The 27,156-nt window shown below is 38.7% G+C and overlaps 1 protein-coding gene and 1 pseudogene across 2 annotated transcripts; both read left to right on the top strand.

Annotated features, from left to right (window-relative positions):
• Nucleotides 1–1,351: 1,351 nt before the first annotated feature.
• On the top strand, nt 1,352–2,183 carry LOC121979833 (annotated as a pseudogene).
• Nucleotides 2,184–8,828: 6,645 nt separating this feature from the next.
• Nucleotides 8,829–11,319, top strand: LOC121981190 (transcription factor bHLH78-like). 2 transcript variants are annotated; one of them, XM_042533591.1, is made up of 9 exons: nt 8,829–9,057; nt 9,271–9,888; nt 9,952–10,167; nt 10,246–10,311; nt 10,382–10,450; nt 10,520–10,594; nt 10,657–10,839; nt 10,928–11,008; nt 11,098–11,319. In XM_042533591.1, exons 2-9 carry the CDS (start codon nt 9,322–9,324, stop codon nt 11,131–11,133), a joined length of 1,293 nt encoding a protein of 430 aa, XP_042389525.1. In that variant the 5' UTR covers nt 8,829–9,057; nt 9,271–9,321; the 3' UTR covers nt 11,134–11,319. The 2 variants fall into 2 exon arrangements, with proteins under 2 accessions (XP_042389525.1, XP_042389526.1); XM_042533592.1 differs by lacking the exon at nt 8,829–9,057 and having other exon boundaries at nt 9,466–9,607; nt 9,685–9,888.
• Nucleotides 11,320–27,156: the final 15,837 nt, after the last annotated feature.

The following is a 27,156-nucleotide window of genomic DNA, read 5'->3' as shown; positions in this document are numbered from 1 at the left end:
AAAAAAATTCTAAAGACGTAAAAGAAGATCATTTGAAAAAGATCATGACCTATCCTTGTCTACCTCGTGGAGAGAAAGGTAAAAGATTGGAGTGCCCAAGTTAAGAGGTGCACGCAACAACCATTTCCTGAGGTAAAGTGAACCTGACCATGCTTTGAGGCATGACCAGGAGAGGCTTTAGTCACTGGTAGTGTTAAAAGGCACGACTAAAGAAGCAGTGAACACATGGGCCGTGCTAAATGGCATGACTAGGAGGAAAAAATTAGTACAAGAAGAGGGTTGGTTGTGCCAAAAGGAACGACCAAGAGCCTGCCCATGCCTTTTACCATAACAGAAATGGACTTATCCATGCTTGAGGCACGACCATCCTCCAGAAATGCAGGTTTGTAGATTAGGTCGTGCCAAATGGCACGACCCCCGAAGGAGAAAACAAAGCAGCCTTTACTCTGGCAGTGCTAAGTGGCATGGCCAAGTTATTTGGACAGAGCCAACTTGGCTCTAGCCGTGCTATAAGGCACAATCAAGAAGCCAAACACAGCTTTGGCCGTGCCAAATGGCATGACCAAGCTAATTTGCTAGAGACAAGTTGGCTCTAGCCGTGTCAAATGGTCAGAAGGCAGTTGAGTTGTGTCTCTAAGCATGCACTTCATCTCCTTGCTAAGGGAGGAAGATCCAAGAAGAGAGAAGACCGAAAATTGAGATTTTACAATACTTAAAAGACAACGTTTTTTTCTTAAAAGCGTTGTGTTTTTTTAACAACGCTTTTAGTGAAAAGCGTTGTCTATCTCTTTATTTTCTAACTAATAGACAACGTTCTTTTAAAAACCGTTGTCTATTAGTGATTTTGTGGGTCAAAGACAACGCTTTTTGAAAAGCGTTGTCTATTATCAATTTTTTAGTGTCTACGATGTAGTCATCCAGCCCTCCATCAAGATTTGAAGCTATGTGAACCATTAGATCTAAAGATAGAATCAATCTCAAGTTAATCTCAAGTGATATGGACTGCTTATCTCAAGATATGACGGCTAGATCTTCATCCATCTTCATCACAATATGGACGACCCAGATTAAAGGAGGAGAAAACTTCATTTCCTTTTACCCACATGACGACACAGTGCTGGCGATTCCTCTTCTGTTCGTGACATCTCCTCTCGCGCGATTAGGGCATGCGACCTCCCACCGCTGACCGTCTCTTCTTCCTTACCACCGGCCGACGGCTCTTTCTTCTCTTCACTGCCATCGGCCGAACCTCCACAGCCCACCCTTCTTCTTGATTCCAGCGACTCATGCTCCTAAAGCAAGAACGACTAGACCTCCAGTGCTCTCTGTCTCTGTCTCTCTCTCTCTCTTCATGGCTATTTCGGTAATCGACTTCTCCAAGCTGGAAGGGAAGGGGAGGGTTGAGACTCTGGCTCAGATCGATAATGGATACCAGCAGTGGGGATTCTTCCAGGTCTGTTGTTTATGACTCTGTTAATTAGATTGCTACTGTTTTAATTAGATCAATCAATTTGGGAATTAATTAATGTTACTAAAAATAATGTTTTTGCAGCTGGTGAACCATGGGATCCCGGTGGAGCTGCTTGAATGTGTGAAGAAGGTGTGCATGGAGTGCAACAGGCATAGAGACGAGGCCTTCAAGGCGTCCAGGTCAGTGCAGCTCCTCGACCAACTCGTTCGGGAAGAACAAGAGGTCGCTGGAGAAGTAAACAACAACAAGAAGAAGTTGGACAACACGAACTGGGAGGACGTCTTTGTTCTCCAAGACGACAACCAATGACCATCCCACCCTCTCCAATTCAAGTAATTAATTAATTAATTACTTAATTATATCACACCACCATGAATTTTTCATGACAATTATCATATATGTTACATAAATTGATTGATTCGATGGATCGATTGATCATTAGGGAGACGATGAGGGAGTACAGAGTGGAGGTGAAAAAGTTAGCCGAAAAATTGATGGAAACCATGGAAGAGAACTTGGGGCTAGAGAAGGGCACCTTCAAGAACAAGTTCACCGGAAACGACGAGCACGAGCCATTCTTCACGAGTCGTTCTTGCTTTAGATTTCATTTCATGCTTTATGTTTCGTTCTATGTTTTACTTCATGTTGTCTTTCATGTTGAGTCTGTTGGTACGGTTAACACTAACGTTCTAACTCAGGTTTTGATGAATGACAAATCAGGTTAAGTTAGGTTTGTCGTTATCTAACACTCTGATTGAGTGTGCAGGCGAAGTCCAGACAAGTCGACGAGTTGATCGGATGTCTGGCACGAAGCCTAGCTAGCCCGACGGGCCGATCGGATAGCTGGAACGAAGTTCAAATGGGTTGAAGGGCTGACCGGACATTTGGCATAAAGTCCAGCTAGGTCGACGGGTTGACCGGATAGCTGGCACGAAATCCAGAAGGGTCGAAGGGCTGACCAGACGTCTGACAGGTAAGTAAAGGTAAGTCACTAGAAGGGAGTGACTGTGAGGATGCGTTCCCGGGAAGGGAACTTAGGCGCTGATCCGACTTAGAACCATTTGAGAACTCTAAGTCGAGATTGTGAATAGATTCCGGTCTCGGAAAGACGGAATCTAAGTCATACTCTTTTCTGTTAAATTATAAACTGCGCTAATACTTTATTTTGCAGGATATACATTATATATTTGCCTCGGACTAGCCTTGTCTTGCAGGAGAAGGAGTTTCTGGAGAAAGGTAGGTCCGGGCGCCCGAAGGCAAGTCTTATCCCCTGATGCGACGTTGACACGTGGAACACTCTGGTTGGGTCAGCCACGTCATGATCGAGGCGCCCTGAAGGTTCCAGGCGCCCCGAACCCTCCTATATAAGGAGGGTTAAGGTTGAAGCTTCAACACAACTCAGAACTCTCAGACTGCTCTCTTGTGCTCTTGCGACGCCGCGAGGCTACTCCGACAAAGCGCTGTCTTCAGTTTATTTCTTTTCATTTTGTCGGTATTTATTTTCTTATTAGCATTCCTGTAATTCATTATTGTAACATTCTTCGAATTGCTAGTGGATTGCCCAACGAAAGCACCCTTGTGTGCGGGCCTTGGAGTAGGAGTCGCCAAAGGCTCCGAACCAAGTAAAATTGGTTTGTGTTAGCTTTGTCTCATTTTCGTACTTTCCGCTGCGTACTCGTTCGAGATTTTAGATCGATATTCACCCCCCTCTATCGAAATTCACGATCCAACAGAGTCATGTTTTATGTGAATGTTAAGTGCTTGTATTAATTTGACCTCCTATGTTTCAGTTTGCACACATTATGATTTCATTGACTCATGCCCATCAAGTGTTTGATTAAATGTCTCTTCCATTATATAGGTTTTAGTTGATACGATTTCTTTAGTTTAATTCCATGTAATGCTTGCTAGTTTAGTGATTTATGTTCCCATGATGTTTGTTCTTTATTTGAATGCAATTAGTTTAAGTTTTGTTACATGCTCTAGTTTTCATTTCATTAGATGTTTATTTGATGTGTTTTTACTTTTCATGCTCTAGGTTAGATTGGATCAAAAATCCAGACTACGAACAAGTGAGTTTCCTACTTTCCCTTGCAAATTGTTGGCATGAATATATAGTTTGTCATTGGATGATTATCTCATCTGTAATAGTTCTTTTAAGAATTCAGTCTGCTCAAATTTTGGTTATCTTAAATTTGTTAATTCTTTTATTTTTCTAGAAGTTGTGTAAGCATACTGAATTGGTTTATATTTTGAATATTATTTTTTCTCCTATTTCATATTTCATGTCTATTATCTGATACTTGAATTTTCTTTGTTCGTATATTCTTTTCTTTTCCCACAGAATGAATTTGCATCATTGTTGGAGTTAGTTTTAGCTGACAAAACTTTGACTGAGTCTATATCTCAACATTGTGAATCTATGAACAACTACATAGAACATATACTAGTTATCCTAGTCAAACCTTGCCATGTGGACAACAGAAACAATCTTACTTGTCATCTGTAAGGTATTTACTTTCCCTACATTTGCCTTTATATTTAATTGATAGTTTTATTCTAGTTGGCTCTGTTCTGATGCATTAATTTCTTAACTTTTTTTGAAAATTTACTAGTTATCCCAGTCAGTTTACTCTGTTGAGATTTTGAAAAATTTACATACAATATATTTTCAGATATTTTGAATGGTGAATGGAGGTATTTAGAAACTCCAGCTAAATAGCTCGGATATGGATAATTATAGAAGCAACAACTACATGCTATGTGACACTGCATCCAAACCCCAAGGGTGTACTGGAAAGTATTTCGACGAAGAACTATTAAGAAGACTTTGGGATTTAAATGAGAAGATGGTTAAAGCCAATGAATAAAGAACATTCAAGTCAAGAGGATAAGTAGCATCTATCAAGATTCTTTAAGTTCATGCAATAAGATGTAGTCGATAGGAGTAGTTTTTAGTGTCTCCTAATTAAAATTTCTTTGTATGCAAATAGTTATGTTTGTTATAGAAGTGTAAGGATGATAATTTCTATATTGATCTTAGTTGTTTATTTAATAATATGTTGTTGATTGAAATATATTTATTTTTATTTATCTTTTATTTGTCTTTGGTATTAAAAGACAATAGTTTAAAATTCTTATCTTTTACTAAAAAAACAACGTTTTTTTATGCATTGTGAAACTGTTGTCTTTACTCTTTACTAAAAAAGACAATGCTTTTTATGCATTATCTTTAACAAAGATGACCATGCTTTTTTATGTATTGTCTTTAACAAAGACAACGTTTTTTTATGTGTTGTCTTTATAAAAAATGATAACACTTTTAAAGCGTTGCAAAAGCGTTGTCTTTGCTACAAATGACAATATTTTTAAAGCGTTGTCTTTGAGTAGACTTTTAACAACAGTGATTTTAACAACGCTTTTTTAGCCACATAGACAACGCTTTTAAAGAGTTGTCTATTAGCTTTTTTCTTGTAGTGCCTCTAGGTCAAATGCTTGCATCTAAAGACGTTATCTGGGAGATTTGAGGATGTTCTAATACTCCATCCTCATCGTCACTCCAAGATATGCATTCAAGGGCTTCACCTGACAACAAAGGATAAGTTTCTTTTCCCCTTCCTTAGGGTTTGAAATTCTTATGATTTTGAGTTCTTGGATTATAGTTCTTCTAATTATGGAGTAGATTTATATTGTTCTAGGACGTAGGAAGTAATTGTGATGTGCGGATGTTGTAAACTTTATTGAATTGCCAATTTTCTTGTTCGATGAAGTTTGTATGATACTTGTTTTATTTGATGAAGTGTTAGCAAGTTGACTTTCTTTATGAACATGGATTTATCTATCTAGATTGCATTTCTATATGCGTAGATCTAATTTCTGAGCTAGATATATTGCTGTGTGTCTATATATGGGCATGAACCTAAATTTTTATTGAATAGATGCATGAATTATTGCCTCTTTTGAGTGTAAGTTCCGATATAGCTCGGCATGACTTTAGGATACTTGTTTAACGTTGAATATGTAAGGTAACTATCCTTCTATATGGAACGTAACCTCCTAAGGGAGAATAATTCTATGTAAGGATAAGTCTATCACTTGACTTAGTGGACTTTCCCTAATCATATGCTACGCAAGTGACCTATGTAATCTAGAAACATACACCCAGGGAGGTCTTGTGACAGAAGGTACTCTACTAAAAACTTAGACTCTCTAAGTTACTTCTTCACTTGATAGCATACTTGGTTATTAGCAGGAGAAGTACTCTGATACACCGTCGTAGGATGGTAATCGGCAGTAATTTAGACTGTCCTGCAAATATACAAGTGGAGAACTAGGAATGGGCGAATTCATAGCACAACATTTACCATTATAATGAAACCAACGACCCAGAACATCTTCTGAATTAAATACTTCCTCAGTTATCTTTCTTTTCTTTTATTTTCATATCTTAGTTAAAAACCTCAAAACAAACGATTACCGATTCTGTCTAGCTAACTTCAAAGTGCAAAACTAATTAGCATTTGATCCTTAGTCTTTGTGGGATCGACTTATATAAATTTTATTACTTGATGATGACCATGCGCTTGCAGTTTCACATCACCAAGACCTTCCATCTGCTTAGTTTCACTCATTAGGACTTTCCAGCTATCTGACTTCACTCACTAGGACTTTCACATTTGCCTAGCTTCACTCATTATGGATTTTCACCTGCTTTCACTCACCAGGACTTCCCACACCAAGTGTCTGGTCAACACTGATTCACTTGGATTTTCTTCTTCTGCCAATATTTCTGTTGGTCTTGCTCTTGCCTAATCTCCCATTAGGACTTCCCAGTCAAGTATATGATCAACATTGACTTACTTGATTCTTCTGATCAACCTTTGACCATCAATCTATATATCTCGTCAAACATCAAAATTCAACCATTAAGACTCAAGCTTGAGCCAACTCAAGCTTGGTCAACCTGGTCAATTTTGACCTAGGGAAAATTGAACCAACAGTTATAACTTGTATATTCAAAATATGCGGGGATAAGGATATGATGGTGCTAGCAATATGCGTGATTCTTGAAATGGATTACATGCTCTTTTCTTGAAAGAATGTTCATGTGCATATTATGTACATTGTTTCACTCATTGACTTCAACTAGCATTAACTGTAGCTACTGAGAAAGAGGTATCCACTTGGTTATTTTTTTACAAAATTGAATCCAATTTGTAATCTCATTAATGCATCTCCTAAACGCTATGTTGAGTTACATTTTGCTTAAAGAATTGAAGTTGCACATATGATAGCTACTGGTAAACGTGATATCAGTAGTAGATGTAATCAAATTGACAATTTACTATAACTTGGAAAGACTTTTTAGAATTCTAATTTTGACTCAATTTAAAGTTGATCACGTTTGTAAACTTGCTGAGAAATTCTATCCTCTTGATTTTGATACACAAGATTTGCACCACTTGAAAATACAATTGGATCACTATAAGTTTGATGTTGTTGGCCATGAAACATTTCAGAATTTATCAACTATTTCTAAATTATGTTGAAGATTAGTTGAAACAATTAAGCCAGAAACCTATAATTTGATTGACAGGTAATTTTTCTCATTTGTTATAGTTTATACATTATAATTATATCATTTACTTATATACTAAATATAATATATTTATTCAATTGATAGGTTAATTCGTCTTATTTTAATTTTTCCCATTTCTACCGCAACAACGGAAGAGCATTTTCAATCATGAAACTTATTAAAACAGTTCTTCATAACAAAATAGAAGAAAAGTTTTTAATAGATTTTATGATCATCTACATTTAACGGGAGTTGGTTGAAAAAATTGATAATAATATAATAATTAATAAGTTTAATTCTAAGAAGAATCGAAGAGTAACTTCAATAGTATTTTCCGTATTAAATATTAAATATTTTTATTTTATATTTTTTTTAAAAAATTAATAATCATATTTTTATTTATATTTTTAAATTATTTAACTTATTATATCTAGATAATTAATCCTAGATAAATTTAGATTTTCACTGCACCCCTACCCACTTGGCTATGTGGACCCACGTCCGCTCCACTTGGCCAGATAGGAATAATGCACATGACATGATCAGTTGACAATTCGACAACTGTACTCATAATTTTACACGATCGTCGTACCTGACCACGATGGTAGTGGTAGGAAGGAGTGCTCTCTTACTGTGATGCAAAAGGCGATAACGTTCTCATATCAGGCGCCCACCCTAAGGTCTTGTGGATATATATGGGATGAACTTATTCCCTTTCCCAAGGGATTCAAATCTTGCTTCTATAATCCGTCGGGACATCGATGCTCTCTCACTGGTATTACCATGCAAGGAGTATGTTAGCAGAGCAGCCAACTCTATTGGTCAGAACCCACGAAGAAGACAGTGAAGCGGGAAGAAGGAGAACAACCGCAACACTACTAATTATGCAACTTTCACCGTTAACATAAACTCAAATTTATAATCAAGGTATGCTTGCCAAAACTACACTAATTACAGTGTCAATCAGTAGAAGAGAGAGAGAGAGAGAGAGAGAGAGAGAGAGAGAGAGAGAGAGCAAAATGACACTAATATAATATCACAAGTCCTGCCAATTGTATTTCTGTTACTATTTATTGGTTCAATCGATTAACTAATGAATTGAGAATGAAAAAATCTTGTGCCTTCTTATAAACGAAAGTATTCGATGCGTATTGGTAAATAGAATATCGAAGAAAGTTGCTAGCTCGGATGAAGAAGATGCCACCAATATCATTTAAGTAAATTTTCAAAGGAAAAGATTGATGAGTATCTAAAATTCCAATAAAAAGTCCTTTCTAATTTAATAAATAGTTCAGTATGTACAGGAAGTTGTCAATTAGTGGAATGGCACTTTGCATGTGGTGCGCAGCAACGATCCCAAGCTACTGCACCCCATTACAATAAGATAAACACGAGCAAACTGGTTCTCAACTCATCAGCTGCTTGTCATTTGATGTCATGCAAGGAAGGAGGAGTTGCCAACCTCCATTTTTGCATGCTTAAAGCTCATCACAAGCAAGGTCCGTACCACTCTGTGTTCTTCCAGCTCCTGATTTCACCAGCCAAAGCAACGAGGAGACAGTGGCTTCATCTGATATCCGAACGCACTGGTTACTGGTTACTGGTTAACTGGAAAGATTATGATACATGGAATGGAACGGTGGTGCATGAAAGGGAGCTGCAGGCTGCACGTCAGTCGCCCATGGACTTGTGGGCAGTGTGACACGACCACCAAGTGCTGACCCTTTTGTCTTTTTCCTTTTCCCTTTCTTTTAAATAATTGGGGACCTTCCTTTGCCTTCATCTTTAAGGGAAGCTCAAACCCAATACCCCACATCTTTCCCTGATCCATCGTCCATATCCTCTCTCTCTCTCTCTCTCTCTCTCACAGGCTGTGCGGTGTCCAATTGCCTCGTGTGGATGTGAAGACAGAGACAACAAGTAGTTCAGTTTCATCTTCCCTTACCTTCCCTTCCCTTCCCTGTTGCACAAACTGCCCACCTTCAATGTGTGAAGACAAGGCCAACAAGTGAGTTTGGTTTGGTTTCATCTTCCCTTACCTTCCCTTCTGTGTTCAATCCCTCTTTTCTCCTCCTTTCCGCCTTTGTTGCTTCTCTTTTGTTCTCGATTTCCTGGAAAGTTCCCACCTTTCTGGGGTTTTCGACCTGGGGCGAAGTTTTCAGCTGTGCTCTCGAAAAGATTCCTACTTTACCAACTGAGATCACTAGATTTTCTGTTTTAGGGTTTAAGGTCGATAAAGGCAGGATCTTTGGGTGTTTCTGACCGGGAAGAGATGAGTTCATGGTCGTCGGACCGTTTGCCGCAGTGCTTCCCTAACTTTAAGTGGAGTCGTTCCGTGGATCCTGCCGGTCAGTTTGGATCGGTGCTGGGGTCCTTAATGTCGTCGCAGTCGCCTAGTTTGGGCTTCGGCTTCGGTAAGCCCGGGCTAGGGTTGCAGAGAGCGGCCATTCCAAATGAGTTCGATTCGTCGAAGCTAGGTCAGTTGACTGCCGCAAGCGACCTGCCGCCGGGCTTTTCGGAGAGGGCAGCTAGGGTTTTCAGATTTGAAGGCGAGAACGGTTTGCGTTCCAGCGATTTTGAGCTAAATTCAACAATTAGTCAATCTCTGATGGCTAATGGTTTCCAACTTGAGCAGTTGGAGAGCAATAGCCAAACTCCAGGGCCAAAAGGCATGAAATTGGAGATGAAAACTGCTGAATTGGGGATTTGCAGAGAAGAAACCTCCATGTCTGATACAATATCTGCAAGTAGAGAAGCAAGCTTAGGAGGCCATGGAGGGAGCAATGCAAGGAAGAGGAAAGCTCGCCCGAAGAGCAAAGAAAAGGAAGCTGTTTCTATGGTATGCAAATTATGCTTCAACTTTTGTCCATTTAGCTTATAGACTTAAAGATTTGAACTTCAGGTGGCAGATGAAGAAGATTGCTTCTCAAAGAGACATCGGCAAACCGAGAACAATGCGGAGATTGGCAATGCATCAGTCCGACGAAAGATAGAGCAAAGTAATGATCCAGGGAATGATGAACAGAAGCAGGGCAAGCCCTCTGATCCTCCCAAGGATTACATCCATGTCAGGGCGAGAAGAGGCCAAGCGACCGATAGCCATAGCCTAGCTGAAAGAGTGCGTGATGATTTTTTTTTTTTCTCTCAATCCAACTGTCGGTTTCGGTTTGTTGAATTGGTTTCCTGTGATGGATAGGTGCGAAGAGAGAAGATCAGCCAAAGAATGAAGTTACTCCAAGATCTTGTGCCTGGCTGCAGCAAAGTAAATTAACACTTACTCTTGATGCAGAGTGTTCCATATGATTTAGTAATCTTGTTTTGTTCTTCTCTAGGTAACTGGCAAAGCCGTCATGCTCGACGAGATTATAAACTATGTGCAATCGTTGCAACGCCAAGTCGAGGTAGAAAGACTTTTCAAATTTCCTTCAATTTTGTTCTTTTTGGTCTAAACCTGTTATTCCTTCTTGTAGTTTCTTTCGATGAAGTTGGCCACTGTAAATCCAGATATAGATTTCAACAACTTGATGAATCTCCAACCAAAACATGTAAGATCGATTGCCTTAGTCATTGGTCACCTATGAAACTTCTGATGGTAAAAAACTTTCAGATGATTCAAATTTTTGGCGCCGCACCAAGTTCAGTTTATCCATTTGAGATGATGGCTCAACAAAGCAACCCTCTCGCTTGTATCGCGACTGATAGAATGAATTTGCACAGCTCAATCAACACATTAGACTTCAATGCACATCATCAGCCTTGCATTAATGGATATGAAAACATTTCATCTCAGGTATAATTCGTCTCGGGAGTTCATTGATTGCGAGCTTCAAGAACACTATGTATGTTTAAGTCTTACATAGGCGATTCCGATTTTTCAGTTAGGTGCTTTCTGGGAGGACGACTTCCAGAGTGTTGTTCAGATTGGCATAGGGCAAAGCCAGGAAATTGTTTCATCTATGGTGGGACCGACGATCTCAAGAACAAGTTTTTGGTTAAACTCGATGAATGAATTCCTCATTACTGACTTCAAATTCTTATTTCAATGTAGGGATACTCACCACTGCTGCCCCGAAATGAAAACTGAGCTCTAAACAACCAGGATTCCAGTAGAAAGATCCAGCTTTATATTCAGCCAACATATTTTTCTCTATACTCTCTATATCTTATTTCGATAAATGTAAGATCGTAATACTTCCATAATGTGGTCCAAATATTTTAAAGTGCCACATTTGTGATGTAAGATAACAGAGGAAGAGCTGATTTTATTATATTAATTTGCTTTTACTATACAAATCAAATTCTGCCCATAAACTTGAGAAAGTTTCTGGTGGTCCGAAGATGTGTGTTTTTAGAAAATTGTGATACAGGATGCGCCTATGTGGTCCATTCCAAATTCGGGCCACCCCAAATTAGCTCAGTCACCTGAGTCCGAGTGCCCCGTCTCTCGGTCGGAAGTTGAGGATTCGAGAATTTGAATTTGAGTACATGTGGATCTTATTGCGGAATAAGACTTGCAATAACGGAAAGTTACAGAGGGGTGTGCCGCCCTTTGATGCAGTTCGGATCTCTTGGTCTGAGCCTCTGATCCCTTCTTAAAATGATACAGGATGTCGTTAAATTTACGCTTATAGTTTAAATTCTGGCAAAAAATGTTACATTGAATATACTTAGAGGGCGTTTGGTTCTTTCCTAGGAGTAGGAATCGGAATGAGAATCATTATATTGTGGAATAGGAATGGGTATGAACATGAATATCACTCTTAAAAATAATATTTGGTTAATTACATATTTTCTATCGGAATAAATTAAAATTTTCCTTTTTACCTTTAAAGGAAAATAAGAGAAAAAATTAGATGTGAGAAAAGATGAATGTGAGAGAAAAATATGATGAAAGAGAATGATGAGGGAGAAAGTCTGATGAGAAAGAAAGTGTGATAAGAAAGAATGAAGAGAGAAAATGTGATGAGAGAAAATGAGAAAAGAGAGTGTGATAGAAGAGATCATGATGAGAGAAGATGAGAGAGAAAATATGATGTGAGAGAAAGTATGGTGGGAGAGGATGAAGAGAGAGAAAATATAATGAGAAAAATGAGGGGAGAGAGTGTGATGAGAGAGATTGAGGAGAGAGAAACTATGATGAGAGAGAAAGTGTGATAAGGAAAAAAGAGAGTAGTGGTGTGATGGGAGAGATTGAGGAGAGAGAAAGTATGATGAGAGAGAAAGTGTGTTGAGGAAAAAAAAGAGGGAGTGTGACAAGAGAGATTGAGGAGAGAGAAAGTGTGATGAGAGCGAAAGTGTGATAAGAAAAAAAGAGAAAAGATAGTGTGATGGGAGAGATTGAGGAGAGAGAAAGTATGATGAGAGAGAAAGTGTAATGAGAAAAAAAGGAAAGAGAGTGTGATAGGAGATATTAAGGAGAGAGAAAGTGTGTGGTAAAATGATGAGAGAGAAAATATGATGAGAGAGAACAAGAAGAGAAGTGATATGAAAGAAAAAATAAATAAATATATTTTGATATTTGGTATTAAGGGAGAAAATTTTAATTTTAGGTCAAGGGTATTTTTGGAATAAGGGAATATTTTGATTGATAAAAATAGGGTAATGACTCATTGAAGGGAAGGTACATTGGAATGAGTTATTACCCAATTTCAAGGATTCATTCCCTTATTTGTAATTCTATTCCTATAATCCAAATATTGACAATGACAATCAATGATTCTTATTCTCATTCCCCACTCTTATTCCCCTAAACCAAACACCCCCTTAAGCTTAAAACAACATCAATTTACAAAAGAAAACACAAATTCAATCGAAGTTTCCAAATTTTGTTAAAAAATACACTAAAACCCCCAAGTGTTTATAAAATATTTATATTTTATTGAAGAATGCTATATTGAATGTACCTAAGCTTAAGTTTAAAATAGTATTAATTTATCATTTTAATGACATCCGAACTATGTCGTTTTAAGAAGGAGACCAAAGATTCGAGGTCAGGAGATCCAAACTGCCTTTGATGAGACGCGTCTCTTGGGAAAACATCATCTCTTACACCTTTTTTTTTTTTAATAATCAAGTATCCAAAAATGACCAATTCTAAAATGATCGATTTGGCCCATAAAAATTTTTCATTGGCTGTAAGGATAAATCCAAAAGCACAAATTGCTCGTGGCTCTGGAGCCAGGCGCTAACGTCCCAGAATTGTCTTCCTATAGGAGGAAATTAATGACTTGTGGATGCCTAGTTAACTATGAAATCACTTTACCGTTGCACAAGGAGTCTCACATCTTTTAAGGGAGGTGATGTTATTCTCTATCTTTCTCTAATTTTTATTATATTAGTTTGGAGCAATCTTGTGGTAACTAATATTTCTGTTAATCCGTCCTTAGTCCAATATAGAAGAGGTAAATCATAAATTTTACTAACCATTAATATAGATAGTAAAATATGAGAGGAGACATGTTCAAATATATCAAATTTTGATTCTAAAATTTCATGACAATATTTTATGTCTTAATTACTACATCGCTCTGAAGGACTTATTTTGAAGCAATCATGAAGACTGAGATATCGGAGAGATATTGAGATATCATAGAGATATTGTATTCTTCTTGCCAGAGTCAATTATATCACGACATCGCTCCGTTGCACGAGGTAGATTTCTACAGCAACACTCTGATTCATGTTTTGACCTTCTAATCTTTAAGATGACTATACGAGACTACTATTACATCCTCGATACTCTTCCTGGATACATTCCGAAAATCCTGTCATATCAGCATCACTATATTGGAAGGATATGATCGAGTAAGCATCAAAGTGACCACAAAACAAAACAGAATTCCATCTCACAAAAGTGCAAAACAGAGGACAATTTGTTTGGAGCAATAATAATAATTTTGGCGGTGACAGTCGAACAGTCCTAACAGAGTTCATTGACCAGGCTGTCATGATTTGCCCCCTCACATTCCCTGTCTCAACAATCAGATATTAGCATTGCTTTCACCTGCAGTGTCCAAGTGCTCTCCAGCTGCATCTGCAACTTGTGGGTTGGCATCGCCATCCAGACCCCTCCCTTCTTGCTCCTCTGCTTTCCTCTGCTTACTAAGGAGCAGTGTGATTGCCTGTCAGTGGTTAGGTTGGCGGTTGCTTTCAGAACAGTTTGGCTTGTGCATGAAGATGAAGCATCGCCAATCAATTTACATGCTTTCGCAGAAAGATTTCGTATGGAATGATGACAGCCAAATCCTCACACTACGATGTCTGAGAGATGATGGTCCACAAGGGCATTGATTTCAGACAAAGCCTTAAAGTGTGTGTCTGAATCATGGATTATAGTTGGCATGATAAGAGCCTTAGCATGTTGGATTTCCTCATGGTTTGCAAAGAGCAGAGTAGGTTGGTTGGGATGTCTGAATTGGCATTTCCATTTCAGAGGAGATATGCAGCATTTGTCTCGATCTACTTCAAGGGGCGAGAAACAGCATGTTAGTGTGGACCATTCTCCCTTGTTGAAGCTGTCTATGACTTCGATATCCCTGCTCTTGTTGCTTTGGATGGATGAGAGTTCCAACCAACCTCAAGTTCTAGGATAAATGGATAAGCCATTTCTGAAATTCTATAGGCTATTCAGTCGGTTGAACTCTCTTTAGTCGAGTGTCCAATCAACTCCCAAACAGATCAGAGCAATTATTCTGCACAAGGAAGACATTCAATCGATTACCTAGTAGTATAACTTAATCACTGAAGTTACCCTCAATCGAACTCAACTCCAAACAAAAGCCTTGGGTCGTCTTTATAATTGACTAAATACATAAAAAAATTGGTATTATTTTCTAGTCGATTGGATCATCAAGTTCTTGATAAGTCTTTGCTTCAGTTAAACTCATTTAAAACTAAAATATAAGTATTCAATCAGAGCTTCTCGATCATGCCATTAACCTCGACTTACGATACATCATTAACTGCCAAATATCTAATCACTCGATCTGGACCTAATTGAACTTCCTCCCACCACTATACTCTTCTCTAATTTGTCATATATTCTAAGCTTGCATATTTAACAAAATTAATCAATAACAAATATTAATTTAATTTAAACTTTTTATTAAAACATCAAAATCACCGGTGGAACCAGATGGAACTCGATAATCAATAATGGTTTGTAGCGATGAGAGGTGTAATGGTGCTTGGAAAATGCTCTAAATCTCCCAAAATATTGGAGTGACTTGATTTTAAATATTAATAAATTAAAAATGTTATGTTGCGCATCTATTATATTCTTGAGCAACTAGTGTTATTTTTAGATTTTTTTTAAGAGTTAAGATATAGTATTTAGGTTACAAGAAGTAAAATTCTTTTTTTAAAAAATTAAACACTAGATGCTTACACTGCAACATATCATTCCTCTGTATACATATATAATTCTATGCAAATTTAACGCTATCATATATGGTTTATCTCAAATCACAAACTAAAAATTGAATGCGTTAACCAAGATTAAAAGTATTCACGACCTAATCTTTATTTTTAGAAATCAAGTATATATTTCTATTTTTTGGTCAAATTAAGTGTCCTTTCAATATTGTTAACTATAATTTAATGGATTCATTGAATCAAACTCGAAATAGTATTTGCCCAGAAATAGGGCGGATGAATCAAACTCGAAATATTATATGCCCAGAAATAGGACGGATGATAAGCTAGGGATATGATTTCAGTGTTGACGCAGTGAAGACTTCGCGTAGATTCGTTAGCTCGAAGATGACTCCTCGCGTGTCCTGAAAGCAACAGGAACGCCAGTACCAGGTCGGAAAGAGGTTTCCAGCGTTGGTCCTCCGACGCTCAAGTTAGTCTCTGACGATCTCAAGCAGTATCAAAAAGTGGCTAAAGGATGCAGAAACCCAAATTGTGCATGCCTTCTCTTGTATTCGGGAATCCTCTTTTATAGTGTCATTGTATTATGTGTGCACGTTTCCCCAAGCATGCACACACTTTTCCAAATGTCATATGAAAAGACAAGGTGAAAAGTGTACCTGACACCATTCCTTAAGCGACCCCACAATATTCTGATGTAAAAGCCTGGAAGCTTTTAAAGCACAATCGCCTACTGGACATGTACTGCTGTCAGCGACACAAACTCCTAAAAAGATATGGAAAGATAATTGTTTGGATGATGTGCAGCCGAGTGGGGGGTCCGCTTGGCTGGTCTGCTTCCGCTTGACCGATTTGCTTTCGCTCGGCTAGTCTGCTTCCGATCGGCCTAAACCCTGGGCATGCCGAGTTGATTCTCTCATTGCTTCCTGGCTGCCCACGGTTATCATGTTCCGGCCGGACGTAAAGCTCGACTTTCTAAACCATACACTACTTACTTCTCATTATCATCATAGGGCCATGTACCCACTGGGAGATCCTGACTTCTTGTCTGCTTGGCGATACATGATCTGCTTGGCCATACATGGTCTTCTCGGCTATCTTGGATACCCCGCTTGACTTTGTCCTCTACGTCGGTTGGTCATCCTGACTTTAACCTGTCTCTGGTAGGGCTCCTCATTATTACCGGATCACAAACCTTCCCCTTAAGTCTAGTCAAAGGAGGCTATAAGTCTGACTGACTGTACAACTGATATGGCCCAGAGTTTCCTCTCCTATAAAGGATGTTCTGACGCCTATAGATTGTTGGAGCAATCCCAATGGTCCGTGTAACAATGTGTTTTGGTGTTTGGGCAAAGGGTTTAAGTTAGGTTTACCCTTGTATTTGATATTTGTACGTGAGTGTGCAACTTTGCAGGATACACATATGACTCAGTTTGATGGCTTCGGGTCCGGTGAAGGATGGAGCATCCGAGGGACCGTGGACAAGGCAGCAAGGATAAGAGCTAGCCGAGGGAAGCGACTTCAAGCATACATGAAGGATGGCATTGGGACGAGCCGAGGGCTTGGATGCATCCGAGGGACGAGAGCCAAAGGAAGTAGGCTTGAAGGCAAGAGGTTAAAACTGCAAAGAAGAGTCAAGTGAGTTGTGAGGGTACGAGTACATGAGAGATTGTACTCAGGGTAAAATCCTAAGTTTAGAGTTTTATTGTAGTAGTTACTGTAGCAGCACTATAGCAATTACTGTAGCAGTATTGTAGCAGTCGACTGGTGCAGTCGACTGGGAGCGAACAGAGGCTCTCTGTGTGAGCCGTTGGACTGTAATGGTTGAAATTTTACAGAGGGCAGTCGACTGATGATTTTGACAGTCGACTGGTAGGCGGAGTTTTCCAACCCGTGGCCTATATAACCAAGCATTGGAAGCTTGATTTAGGTTGACAAAATAGAGGCGGTTAACCTCTATTAGTGGTCTACCTATGCTCTAGCATCTCAAGTGTTCTTGTGAGAGTTGTGGTGAGGTTTCTCCACCCACAAGGAGCTACGTGAGCTAGCCAGAGTTTACCAAGGAGTCATCCATCGACGGATCGAGATCGTCCACCTTATGGATATTCGTGGAGTAGGAGCCTTATCTCCAAACCACGTTAAACGGACGTGTATTGATTTGCATTTTCTTATTGTTTTTAGATTAGCTTTCTATTTGTGTTTGTTTGTATTCCGTTGTGCTACGTAACTAACGAATTGTAGAAGAGCAATCGATTTGGGGGTGACCTAGCTATTCAACCCCCCTTCAAGCCGGTCGCAAGATCTCCAACAAGTGGTATCAGAGCAAGGACACTCTCCATTGAACTACCCACCAAGGAAGCAAGGATGACCGGCTTGATCGAACCGCCGAAGTTTAAAGGCGGAGGCTTATGGGGCATCAACTATTGGATGATGAAGATGGATGTCTTCTTCGACACTGATTGGGACACCGTGATGGTGGTCAAGGAACCGTTCGAAGTCCTGAAGGACAAGAAAGGAAAGAAGCTCCGACCACGATATTGGACGGAAGAGCAAACCTCACGATCGAACTCTAAGGTAATATCAATTTTAATTGATATGTTGCCTTCTAATGTGATGAGGTGTGTAGGTGAGTATGAGAATGCTCACGATTTGTGGAGCAAGATAAAGAAGGTTCACTGGGAAGAACCTATGCCTACACAAGAAGAGGAAAAATCCGAAGAAACGGATGAAGAAGCTCAAGTAGAGGAGGAGAAGGAGGATGAGGAAGCATCATCAACATCCTCAAAGGTTGAAGAAGAGTCCAAGACAAATGAAGAAGAAGAAGAAGTCTTGGAACTCAACCTAGTGAGCATCTCCACTGAAGTGAAGTCAAAAGACCACATCATTTGCTTCGGGTGTAATGAGAAGGACACTACAAGAGTAGGTGTCCATTGGGTAAGAAAGAGGTAACTCCTAAACTCAATTCAATTCCTTTAGAATCTAATTTGAGTTGTAGGAAGAAGAAGGAGAAGAAGCACATTAGATGCTTCACGTGTGGTGAAAAATGACATTACCACACCAAATGCCCAAGGAAGAAAGAGCTTAAGAAGTTAGAGCATTTGAAGAAATGGGAGAAGAAGAAGAGGAGCTCAAGTCAAGGGGGAGCCTCAAGGGTAAGGGAGGTATTCCCTAATTTGAAGTGTAATTCAAATTCAAATTCTTATATTCCCATACATGCTAGAAATAATTGCTATTATTTACTCATGTAAAATTTTGGCTTTAGATATCATGATAGGAATAGGGTAAATGTCGATCATAACCCTAAGAGACCCATTCATGATAACTCTAGACGCGGTAGACCTAAGGAGAACCAAAGCATTAATCCCAAGAAGGGGAGACACATGCCTAGGAAGGGTAGGTCTAGGAATGTCCAATATGGACAAGTTAACTCTAGGGTTAGGGACCTAAAAAGGGGAAATCAAGCTTTAAAGGCAAAGCTTGATAAGTTGGAGAAAACCCTAGAAAGATTCAATGTTGAATCTAAGGGTTTAGGTATGGTGTTGGGTAGTCAAAGACCCAATAATAATAGATCGGATTTGGGATACTGATCTAGTCCCTCCAAGGTCAAAAGGAGACTATGCGCTAGGGTGACACATGATAAGGGCAAGGGAGAGTCATCTAAAGTCAATGAGAAGAAATATGCTAGGGTTTCATATGATTATGGCAAGGATGATGTGTCCAAGGTGCACCATTGTAGTTTAGCCATAGTGGAGAAAGCATCCAAGAAGATGGCTAAGGCTAAGAGCTCTAGGGGGAGCTCAAAGAGTCAATTTGAGACACATGATAAATGGATCTCAATTGTGTTTTTTCTTGGGAGTCTAGAGAAGCCATGGAGTGTATTAAATGGTTTGGAGACGGACTTGAGCCTCAAACTCAGGGAATTAGCACACATGGGATGTGTTTCATCAAGAAATATGACATTTGAGGTCATATAACATGAAAATTAATTTTGGATGTATAGATGCCATATAAACCAATGTTAGGGATGCATTGTGGGTTAGTATGGGCAAATACATCAAGAGGAAGCCAAAATTAGGACTTTAGATCAAGGTTCAATTGAATCATTTAGCTAGTTTTGGATTTTTGTGTCAATCTTGGGATCTGTGATAAATATATTTTTAATTATATTTTTTCCAAGTAGACAAGGTTAAAATGAATCTCTCTATAAAATTTGAGAATTTTTGGAGGTCTGTGGAATTTCTGGTGCATTTTTGAAGTTGATCAGAAAAGGTTGATTTTTTTTCAGAAATAGTGTACCAGTCGACTGGTAATAGTATTTTTCAGCACAGAATGGCTATGTAAACTCATTTTCATGGAGGCAATCGACTGATATTAGGTTGAAACTGTTTTCCAGCGTTTGTCTTGACCATGTCAACTCGTTTAGATGTATGAGATCCATGGAGGATAAATACACGAGTTTAGGGTCAGTTTGGATGATAAGTTTCAACAATTGGAATTTTGTTGGAAGCTTTTTAATGTTAGACAAAGGAGGAGAAGTAAAGTTTAGTTTGGGAAAACCTTAAGTTTCTTTGCGTAGGGGGAGCCTTGTGATAGGTTCTTAAAAATCCTTATGGGAAAATCCTAGTTCATTGGGGAGCTTAGGTGTAGGAGGAGCCTTGTGATAGGTTCTAATGCATGTTTGCATTTCTATTCAGTGGTGTAAGTCCAAGTGTGTAGCCTTGGCAATGTAAGTTCATTCGGCATTGTAAGTCCAAGTGTGTAGCCTTGGCAACGTAAGTCCATTCGGCAGTGTAAGTCCAAGTGTGTAGCCTTGGCAACATAATTCCATTTGTTTTTAGCATGTTTATTTGCTATTATGTTTTCCCTAACTTAAACATATTGCCAAACATTAAAAAGGGGGAGATTGTTAGAGCAATCCCAATGGTCCGTGTGACCATGTGTTTTGATGTTTGGGCAAAGGGTTTAAGTTAGATTTACCCTTGTATTTCATATGTATATGTGAGTGTGCAGGTTTGCTGGATACACATATGACTCAGCTTGATGGCTTCGAGTCTGGTGAAGGATGGAGCATCCGAGGGACCGTGGACAAGGCAGCAAGGACAAGAGCCGAGGGAAGCGACTTTGAGGCATACGCAAAGGATGACATTGGGACGAGCCGAGGACTTGGATGCATCCGAGGGACGAGAACCACAGGAAGTAGGCTTGAAGGCAAGAGGTCAAAGCTGCAAAAAAGAGTCAAGTGAGTCGTGAGGGTACAAGTGCAAGAGAGATTGTACTGAGGGTAAAATCCTAGATTTAGAGTTTTATTGCAGTAGCTCACGACCAAAATGGAAAGGAACAAACCATTGGAAGGTCGTAGTGTAATTAGGAATTAGTTTATCTTGACTATATAATTACACTAGTACACTTAGAGTGTATTGAGTAGGACCATTTGAGGTTGTTTCTTTTATACTGACTTTATAAAGGAACAAATACCTCAGTTATTATGGAAGTGTGTGCTCTTAATCCTAATATAATAACAAGCACATATATTTAATATTTATTTCTTTAATTTATCAATGGGTGAGATTTAGTTCGATAAATCAATAAGCTCGATAAGTTGGGAAATGATATTACTTATATAGTGTGTGTTGTTGATTATAGAAGGAAACTGTGTCCTAGAGATACTAGGTTGATAATGTCCCCAAGAGGAGCTCATAAGGATTGTCATGTTAAACCCAGCAGGTGGACTTAGTCCGACATGACGATAAGGTTGAGTGGTACTACTCTTGGACTAAGATATTAATTAAATGAGTTGTCAGTAACTCACTTAATTAGTGGACATTCGATATCTTAAACACAGGGAGACTAACACACTCATAATAAGAAGGAGCCCAAAAATGTAATTTGGGATTGGTGCGGTAGTTTAATAATAGTTCTCTAGTGGAATGAATTATTATTGATAAAATTAAGTTGTGTGTTCAAGGCGAACACGGGATGCTTAATTTTATCGGGAGACCAAAACAAATTCCTCCTCTCGGTCCCTATCGTAGTCTCTTATTTATAGAGTACTATACCCACCTATACCCACCTTCTATACCCACCTAAAGGGGGCCGACCAAGCTAGCTTGGGAATCAAGCTAGGGCCGACCTAAGCTTGGTTTATGGGTGGCCGACCCTAGCTTGAACCCAAGCTAGAGAGGGCCGACCATAATAAAATTAAAAAGAATTTTAATTTTAATTTTTATTATGTGGAAGATATAATTTATTAAAGAGAATTAAAATAAAAATATCTCTCTTAAAAGGATCTACAAAAGATTAAAGAAAGAGATTAGATCTCTTTCCTTATTTGTAGATTGGAAAGATATTTTATTTTCTCTTTGGAAATTATTCACATGTTGAAAAATTAAAATTATAGAAAAATTTTTTTATCAACCATGAAGGGATTTTTGAAGAGAAATTTTATTTTTAAAATTTCCGGAAACAAATTATGAAGTTTTAATTTGTTGATTGAAACTTGTCTAATTTTTTCTCTCTATGATGTGGCCGGCCATTATAAGTTTAATTGGGAAATTTTATTTTATTTTTCTCAATTAAATCATGTCAAGGAAAATTAAGGAAATTTTATTGTAATTAAATTTCCTAATTTACTAAGGCTAAGGAATATAAAAGAGGGGGTTGGGGTGCCTTCAAGAGAGACAACCTCTATTATTTTTCTCCCTCTCTTATTCCTTGGTGTGGCCGGCCAACCTCTCCTTCTCTTTCTCTTTGTGGTGGCCGAAACATCTCTCTCCCTTGGAGCTCTTGTGGTGGCCGGATACTACTTGGAGAAGAAGAAGAAGAAGAAGAGAAAGCTTGCATCCCTTGGAGATTGGTTGGTGGTTTTCTTCATCCTTGGTAAAGCTCTTGTTTTGGCCGAACCTAGCTAGGAGGAGAAGAAGGTGCTTTGGTGGTTTCTCATCTCGGAAGATCGTTGCCCACACAACGTCCGAGGTTAGAAGGGGAATACGGTAGAAGATCAAGAGGTCTTTCTAGAAGGTATAACTAGTAATTTTACCTTTCCGCATCATACTAGTTATTTTTGGAAATAATACCAAATACAATAGGCTTACGATTCTAGTATTTCGAATATGTTTTTCGATGTTGTGTTCTTTTGTTTTATTTTTCCTTGTGATTTGATTGTTCCTTTCGGTTAACCTAAAGTTATTTTAGGAAATTAAATATTAGCTTTCTATAAAAGGTTTTGTCTAGTCGGTGGTGGTTGCTCCCATATTCAAGAAGGCCATGTGCCTCGCCACGTCAGTACTGGGAACCAATTATGGAAATTAATATTTAATGAAATTAATAACTTAAGGTGATTTGGGTCGAACGTGTTAAGTTCCGCAGGAGATCCAAGTCAAAACCTAAAAGAACAAATAGATTAAGTTTTGGATCAAACGTGTTAAGTTCCGCAGGCGATCCAAAATTTAATTTAAAAGAACACATGGTAGCTAGGAAAAGGTTCAGACCTTTGTACAAAATTTTTGTACAGTGGAACCTCTAGGTTTTCCGAGTAGCAACCAACAATTGATATCAGAGCTAGGGTTTTGCCTCTGTGTATTTGGTATTAGTTTAATTATGCACATGTCATACATAATTTAGGCAGGATAATAGTAGGATGTGCTAACTTTGTGGATGCAGGATCCAACTATTATGGCTTATAGTTTTATGTGTGTGATTGGACCCTTGGACATGTCAAGGGCATTTATATGTGTGTGCATGATTGTATTATAAAATACAGCAGGAGCTGTATTTAGTTTTATTAGGATTTTATTTTTGATCTAGATACATGTACATTCCTTTTATGGAATATAGGATGAAAATTGTAAAATTCTATTTATGTCGCGGATCGAATCTTGTAAAGCATGGAACCTTCTGAGGACCAGAGGCGCAGTGGAACAAGGAGCAAGATGGATGCGACAGCTAGACCCGGTGGTGGTGGCCAAATATGGCAGCAGCTTGGGATGACAACACACGGAGGACAACCATAGATAAAAGCCATAATAGTTGAAAATTAGATTTTCTATTTATTGCTTTTATATTGTGCTGTTTGTGTATGTTAGTATACATGTTTAGTAGGCTAGCATAGTTAAAATTCCTCATTTATAAATAACTAAGTGGGAGAGGGATTTTTAAGTAAAACTCATGGTCTCCATTACTGGTTTGTAAGTGATGCAAACAAGCTTGCGCGTTGGCTCTGAGTGCCTTCCTCCATATCGGATGAGCTTGTTTGTGGATCACTAGAACAAACTTCCATTTGGGATGACTATAGGAAGTTAATTAAGAGCGTGTGATCTTCCCCATCGGAAGAGGCACAATCTTATTAATGGACTTAGTGTCAAGTAATGGTGTATACTTAGGCACAACTAATAGTATCCTCCCCATCGGAGTCACTGCTATTATTTGTGTGACTAAAGGATACCAACTATTAATTTTATTTGTCAAAAAGTTAGGTTGATAAGATAATAAAATTAATGGGTTAAAACCCTCCTTTTACAAATGTTGAATTTGTATACGTCCACACTATCGTGGCATACAAAATTCACGGTGGTTTGAGGTGTTGGTTAATTTAAAATAGTATTGTTTGAGGAATCAATATTATTCTAAATTTAGAGTTCTGACCCAAAGTTATTTGTGATTCTTAGGATGACTTTCAACCCACTGTCCATCATACTTCAACAGAATAGACTTACTGGACTTAATTACATAGATTGGAAAAGGAACCTGGACATTGTCCTTACTGCTGAAAGCTATAAATTTGTACTGACTGAGCCTTGCCCTGAAGCACCTACTGGTGAATCTACCCAAGAGGAGATTGAATATCATAGGAAATGGGTAAAAGCAGATGAGATGGCGCGGTGTTACATTTTGGCTTCAATGTCAAATGTATTGCAACATCAACATCAAGATTTACCAACAACTTATGATATTATGAACAATCTCAAGGAACTCTTTGGTCATCAGGATAGGGCTTCTAGGCAAGAAGCCATGAGAAAGATAATGACAGCCACCATGCAAGAGGGTACTCCTGTAAGAGATCATATCCTAAAGATGATGGCTTATCTGAACGAGATACAGATCCTTGGAGGAGAAATTGATGGGGAAACCCAGATCGATATGATCCTCCAAACGCTACCTAGAAGTTTTGAGCAGTTCCGCCTGAATTATAATATGAATAAAAGGATTTATTCATTAGCGGAACTACTGACAGAACTTCAAGCAGCAGAAGGATTATTTCGTCACAATTCTCAAATTCACTATGCTGAAAATGGTTCTACTTCTAAACCGAGAGGAAAGAAGAAGAAGAAACAAGCTGGCTCAGCAAAGAAAGTGAATAAATCTCAGAGTACGGGCTTTGAAGAAGCCGAAGGGCAAGTGCTTCATCTGCAAGCAGTCAGGGCATTGGAAGGCAGACTGTCCTCGTAGGAATCAGAACAACAAAGGTATATCTCATGCTCTAGTTGTTGAAACATATTTAGCGGTGTTATCTACCAGCACCTGGTGTGTAGATACGGGAGCCACTGATCATGTCTGCAATTCCTTGCAGGGGTTTCAGGAAACCCGACGACTATCTGAAGGAGAGATTACCGTCTACATGGGCAATGCTACTAAGGTGGCAGCTGTTGCAGTGGGAGACGTCGACTTATCTTTTAGTAGAAATAGAAATTTGGTTTTAAGAAATTGTCTTTATGTACCCAGTTTTATAAAGAATTTAATTTCAGTTTCTAAACTGTTTTTAGATGGATATTCAGTTTCCTTTAGTAACGATGTAGTTATTAAGAGAAATAAAGTGATTATCTGTTCTGGTGCATTAGTTGGCAATTTGTATACTTTAAATCCAATTTCTCCCACAAAGCAAAACATGGAAATTTATAACTCATCTTCTAACTCTAATAAGAGAAAAGAACCTTCGGAAATGAACCAAGCATATCTTTGCCATCTAAGGCTTGGTCATATCAACTTAAGTAGGATTCAGAGGCTTATAGCCGATGGACTTTTGGGTTCATTAGAGTTGGAAAATTTTCCAACTTGTGAATCTTGCTTGGAAGGTAAAATGACCAAGAGGCCGTTCAAGGCCAAGGGGTATAGAGCCAAAGAAGTGTTAGAATTGGTTCATTCTGATTTGTATGGTCCTATGTCTGTCCAGGCAAGAGGTGGTTTTGAATATTTTGTCTCTTTTATAGATGATTATTCAAGATACGGATACATTTACCTAATGTGCCGCAAGTCCGAGTGCTTTGATAAGTTCAAAGAATACAAGACTGATGTGGAGAAACAACTAGGTAAAAGTATCAAGACACTACGATCTGATCGTGGTGGCGAATACCTTTTAGGAGAGTTTAGGAATTACTTATCAGAGGCCGGGATTCAATCCCAATTGTCTGCACCTGGAACACCCCAACAGAATGGTGTAGCAGAACGAAGGAATAGGACTCTTATGGAGATGGTTAGATCGATGATGAGTTATTCAGAATTACCAAATTCTTTTTGGGGATATGCTCTGGAAACAACAGTATACGTTCTGAATTTAGTACCTTCTAAATCAGTTTCTTCTACTCCCACAGAATTGTGGAATGAGCGAAAACCCAGTCTAAGATATATTCGGATTTGGGGTAGTCCAGCACATGTGCTGAAACCAGATGCTGATAAGTTAGAATCTCGTACAGAAGTTCGCGTGTTTGTGGGATATCCCAAAGGAACGAAAGGAGGTTTATTTTATAGTCCTAAAGACCAGAAGGTCATTGTTAGCACCAATGCCCAGTTTTTAGAAGAAGACTATATAATGGATCACAAGCCCAGTAGCAAAGTTGTTTTAGAAGAACTAAGAGAGGACACGTCTACCTTAGTACCAACAGTACAAGAGGAAGTACCACAAGAAACTGCAACACGTATCACACATGATACACAACCACAGACAGTGCCTCGTCGTAGTGGGAGGGTTGTGAGGTAGCCTGATAGATTCATGTTTTTGGAAGAGTCTTCGGACTTGATCCCGGGTAAACATGAACCTGATCCCCGAACATATGACGAAGCACTCCAAGATATAGATGCAGCATCTTGGCAAAAGGCGATGAATTCTGAAATAAAGTCTATGCACTCTAATAAGGTCTGGGAGCTTGTAGAACCACTTGATGGTGTAAAAGCCGTTGGATGCAAGTGGATCTACAAAAGGAAAAGAGGGACAGACGGGAAGGTAGAAACCTTCAAAGCTAGGCTTGTTGCGAAAGGGTACACTCAGAAAGAGGGAATCGATTATGAGGAAACTTTTTCACCGGTAGCCATGCTTAAGTCTATCCGGATACTCTTATCCATTGCTGCTCATATGGATTATGAGATTTGGCAAATGGATGTCAAGACAGCTTTCCTTAATGGAAGTCTTGAAGAGAACATCCATATGAAGCAACCAAAAGGGTTCATTGAAAAAGGCAAAGAGCATCTAGTGTGCAAGCTCAATCGGTCCATTTATGGACTGAAGCAAGCTTCAAGATCTTGAAACATCCGATTTAATGAAGTAATCCAGTCATATGGATTTATTCAGAGTCCGGATGAGTCTTGTGTATACAAGAAGTGTAACGGAAACGTGGTGGTATTTCTTGTACTATACGTAGATGATATTTTGTTAATTGGCAACAATGTCAAGGTATTATCAGACGTAAGGGTATGGTTGTTCAAACAATTTGATACGAAGGACTTAGGAGATTGTGCACACATTCTT

This window comes from Zingiber officinale, chromosome 5A (genome assembly GCF_018446385.1).
Source record: "Zingiber officinale cultivar Zhangliang chromosome 5A, Zo_v1.1, whole genome shotgun sequence".
Classification (NCBI taxonomy): domain Eukaryota; kingdom Viridiplantae; phylum Streptophyta; class Magnoliopsida; order Zingiberales; family Zingiberaceae; genus Zingiber; species Zingiber officinale.
The sequence above is the reverse complement of the archived record's forward strand: the minus strand, read 5'-3'. Positions and strand labels throughout refer to the sequence as shown.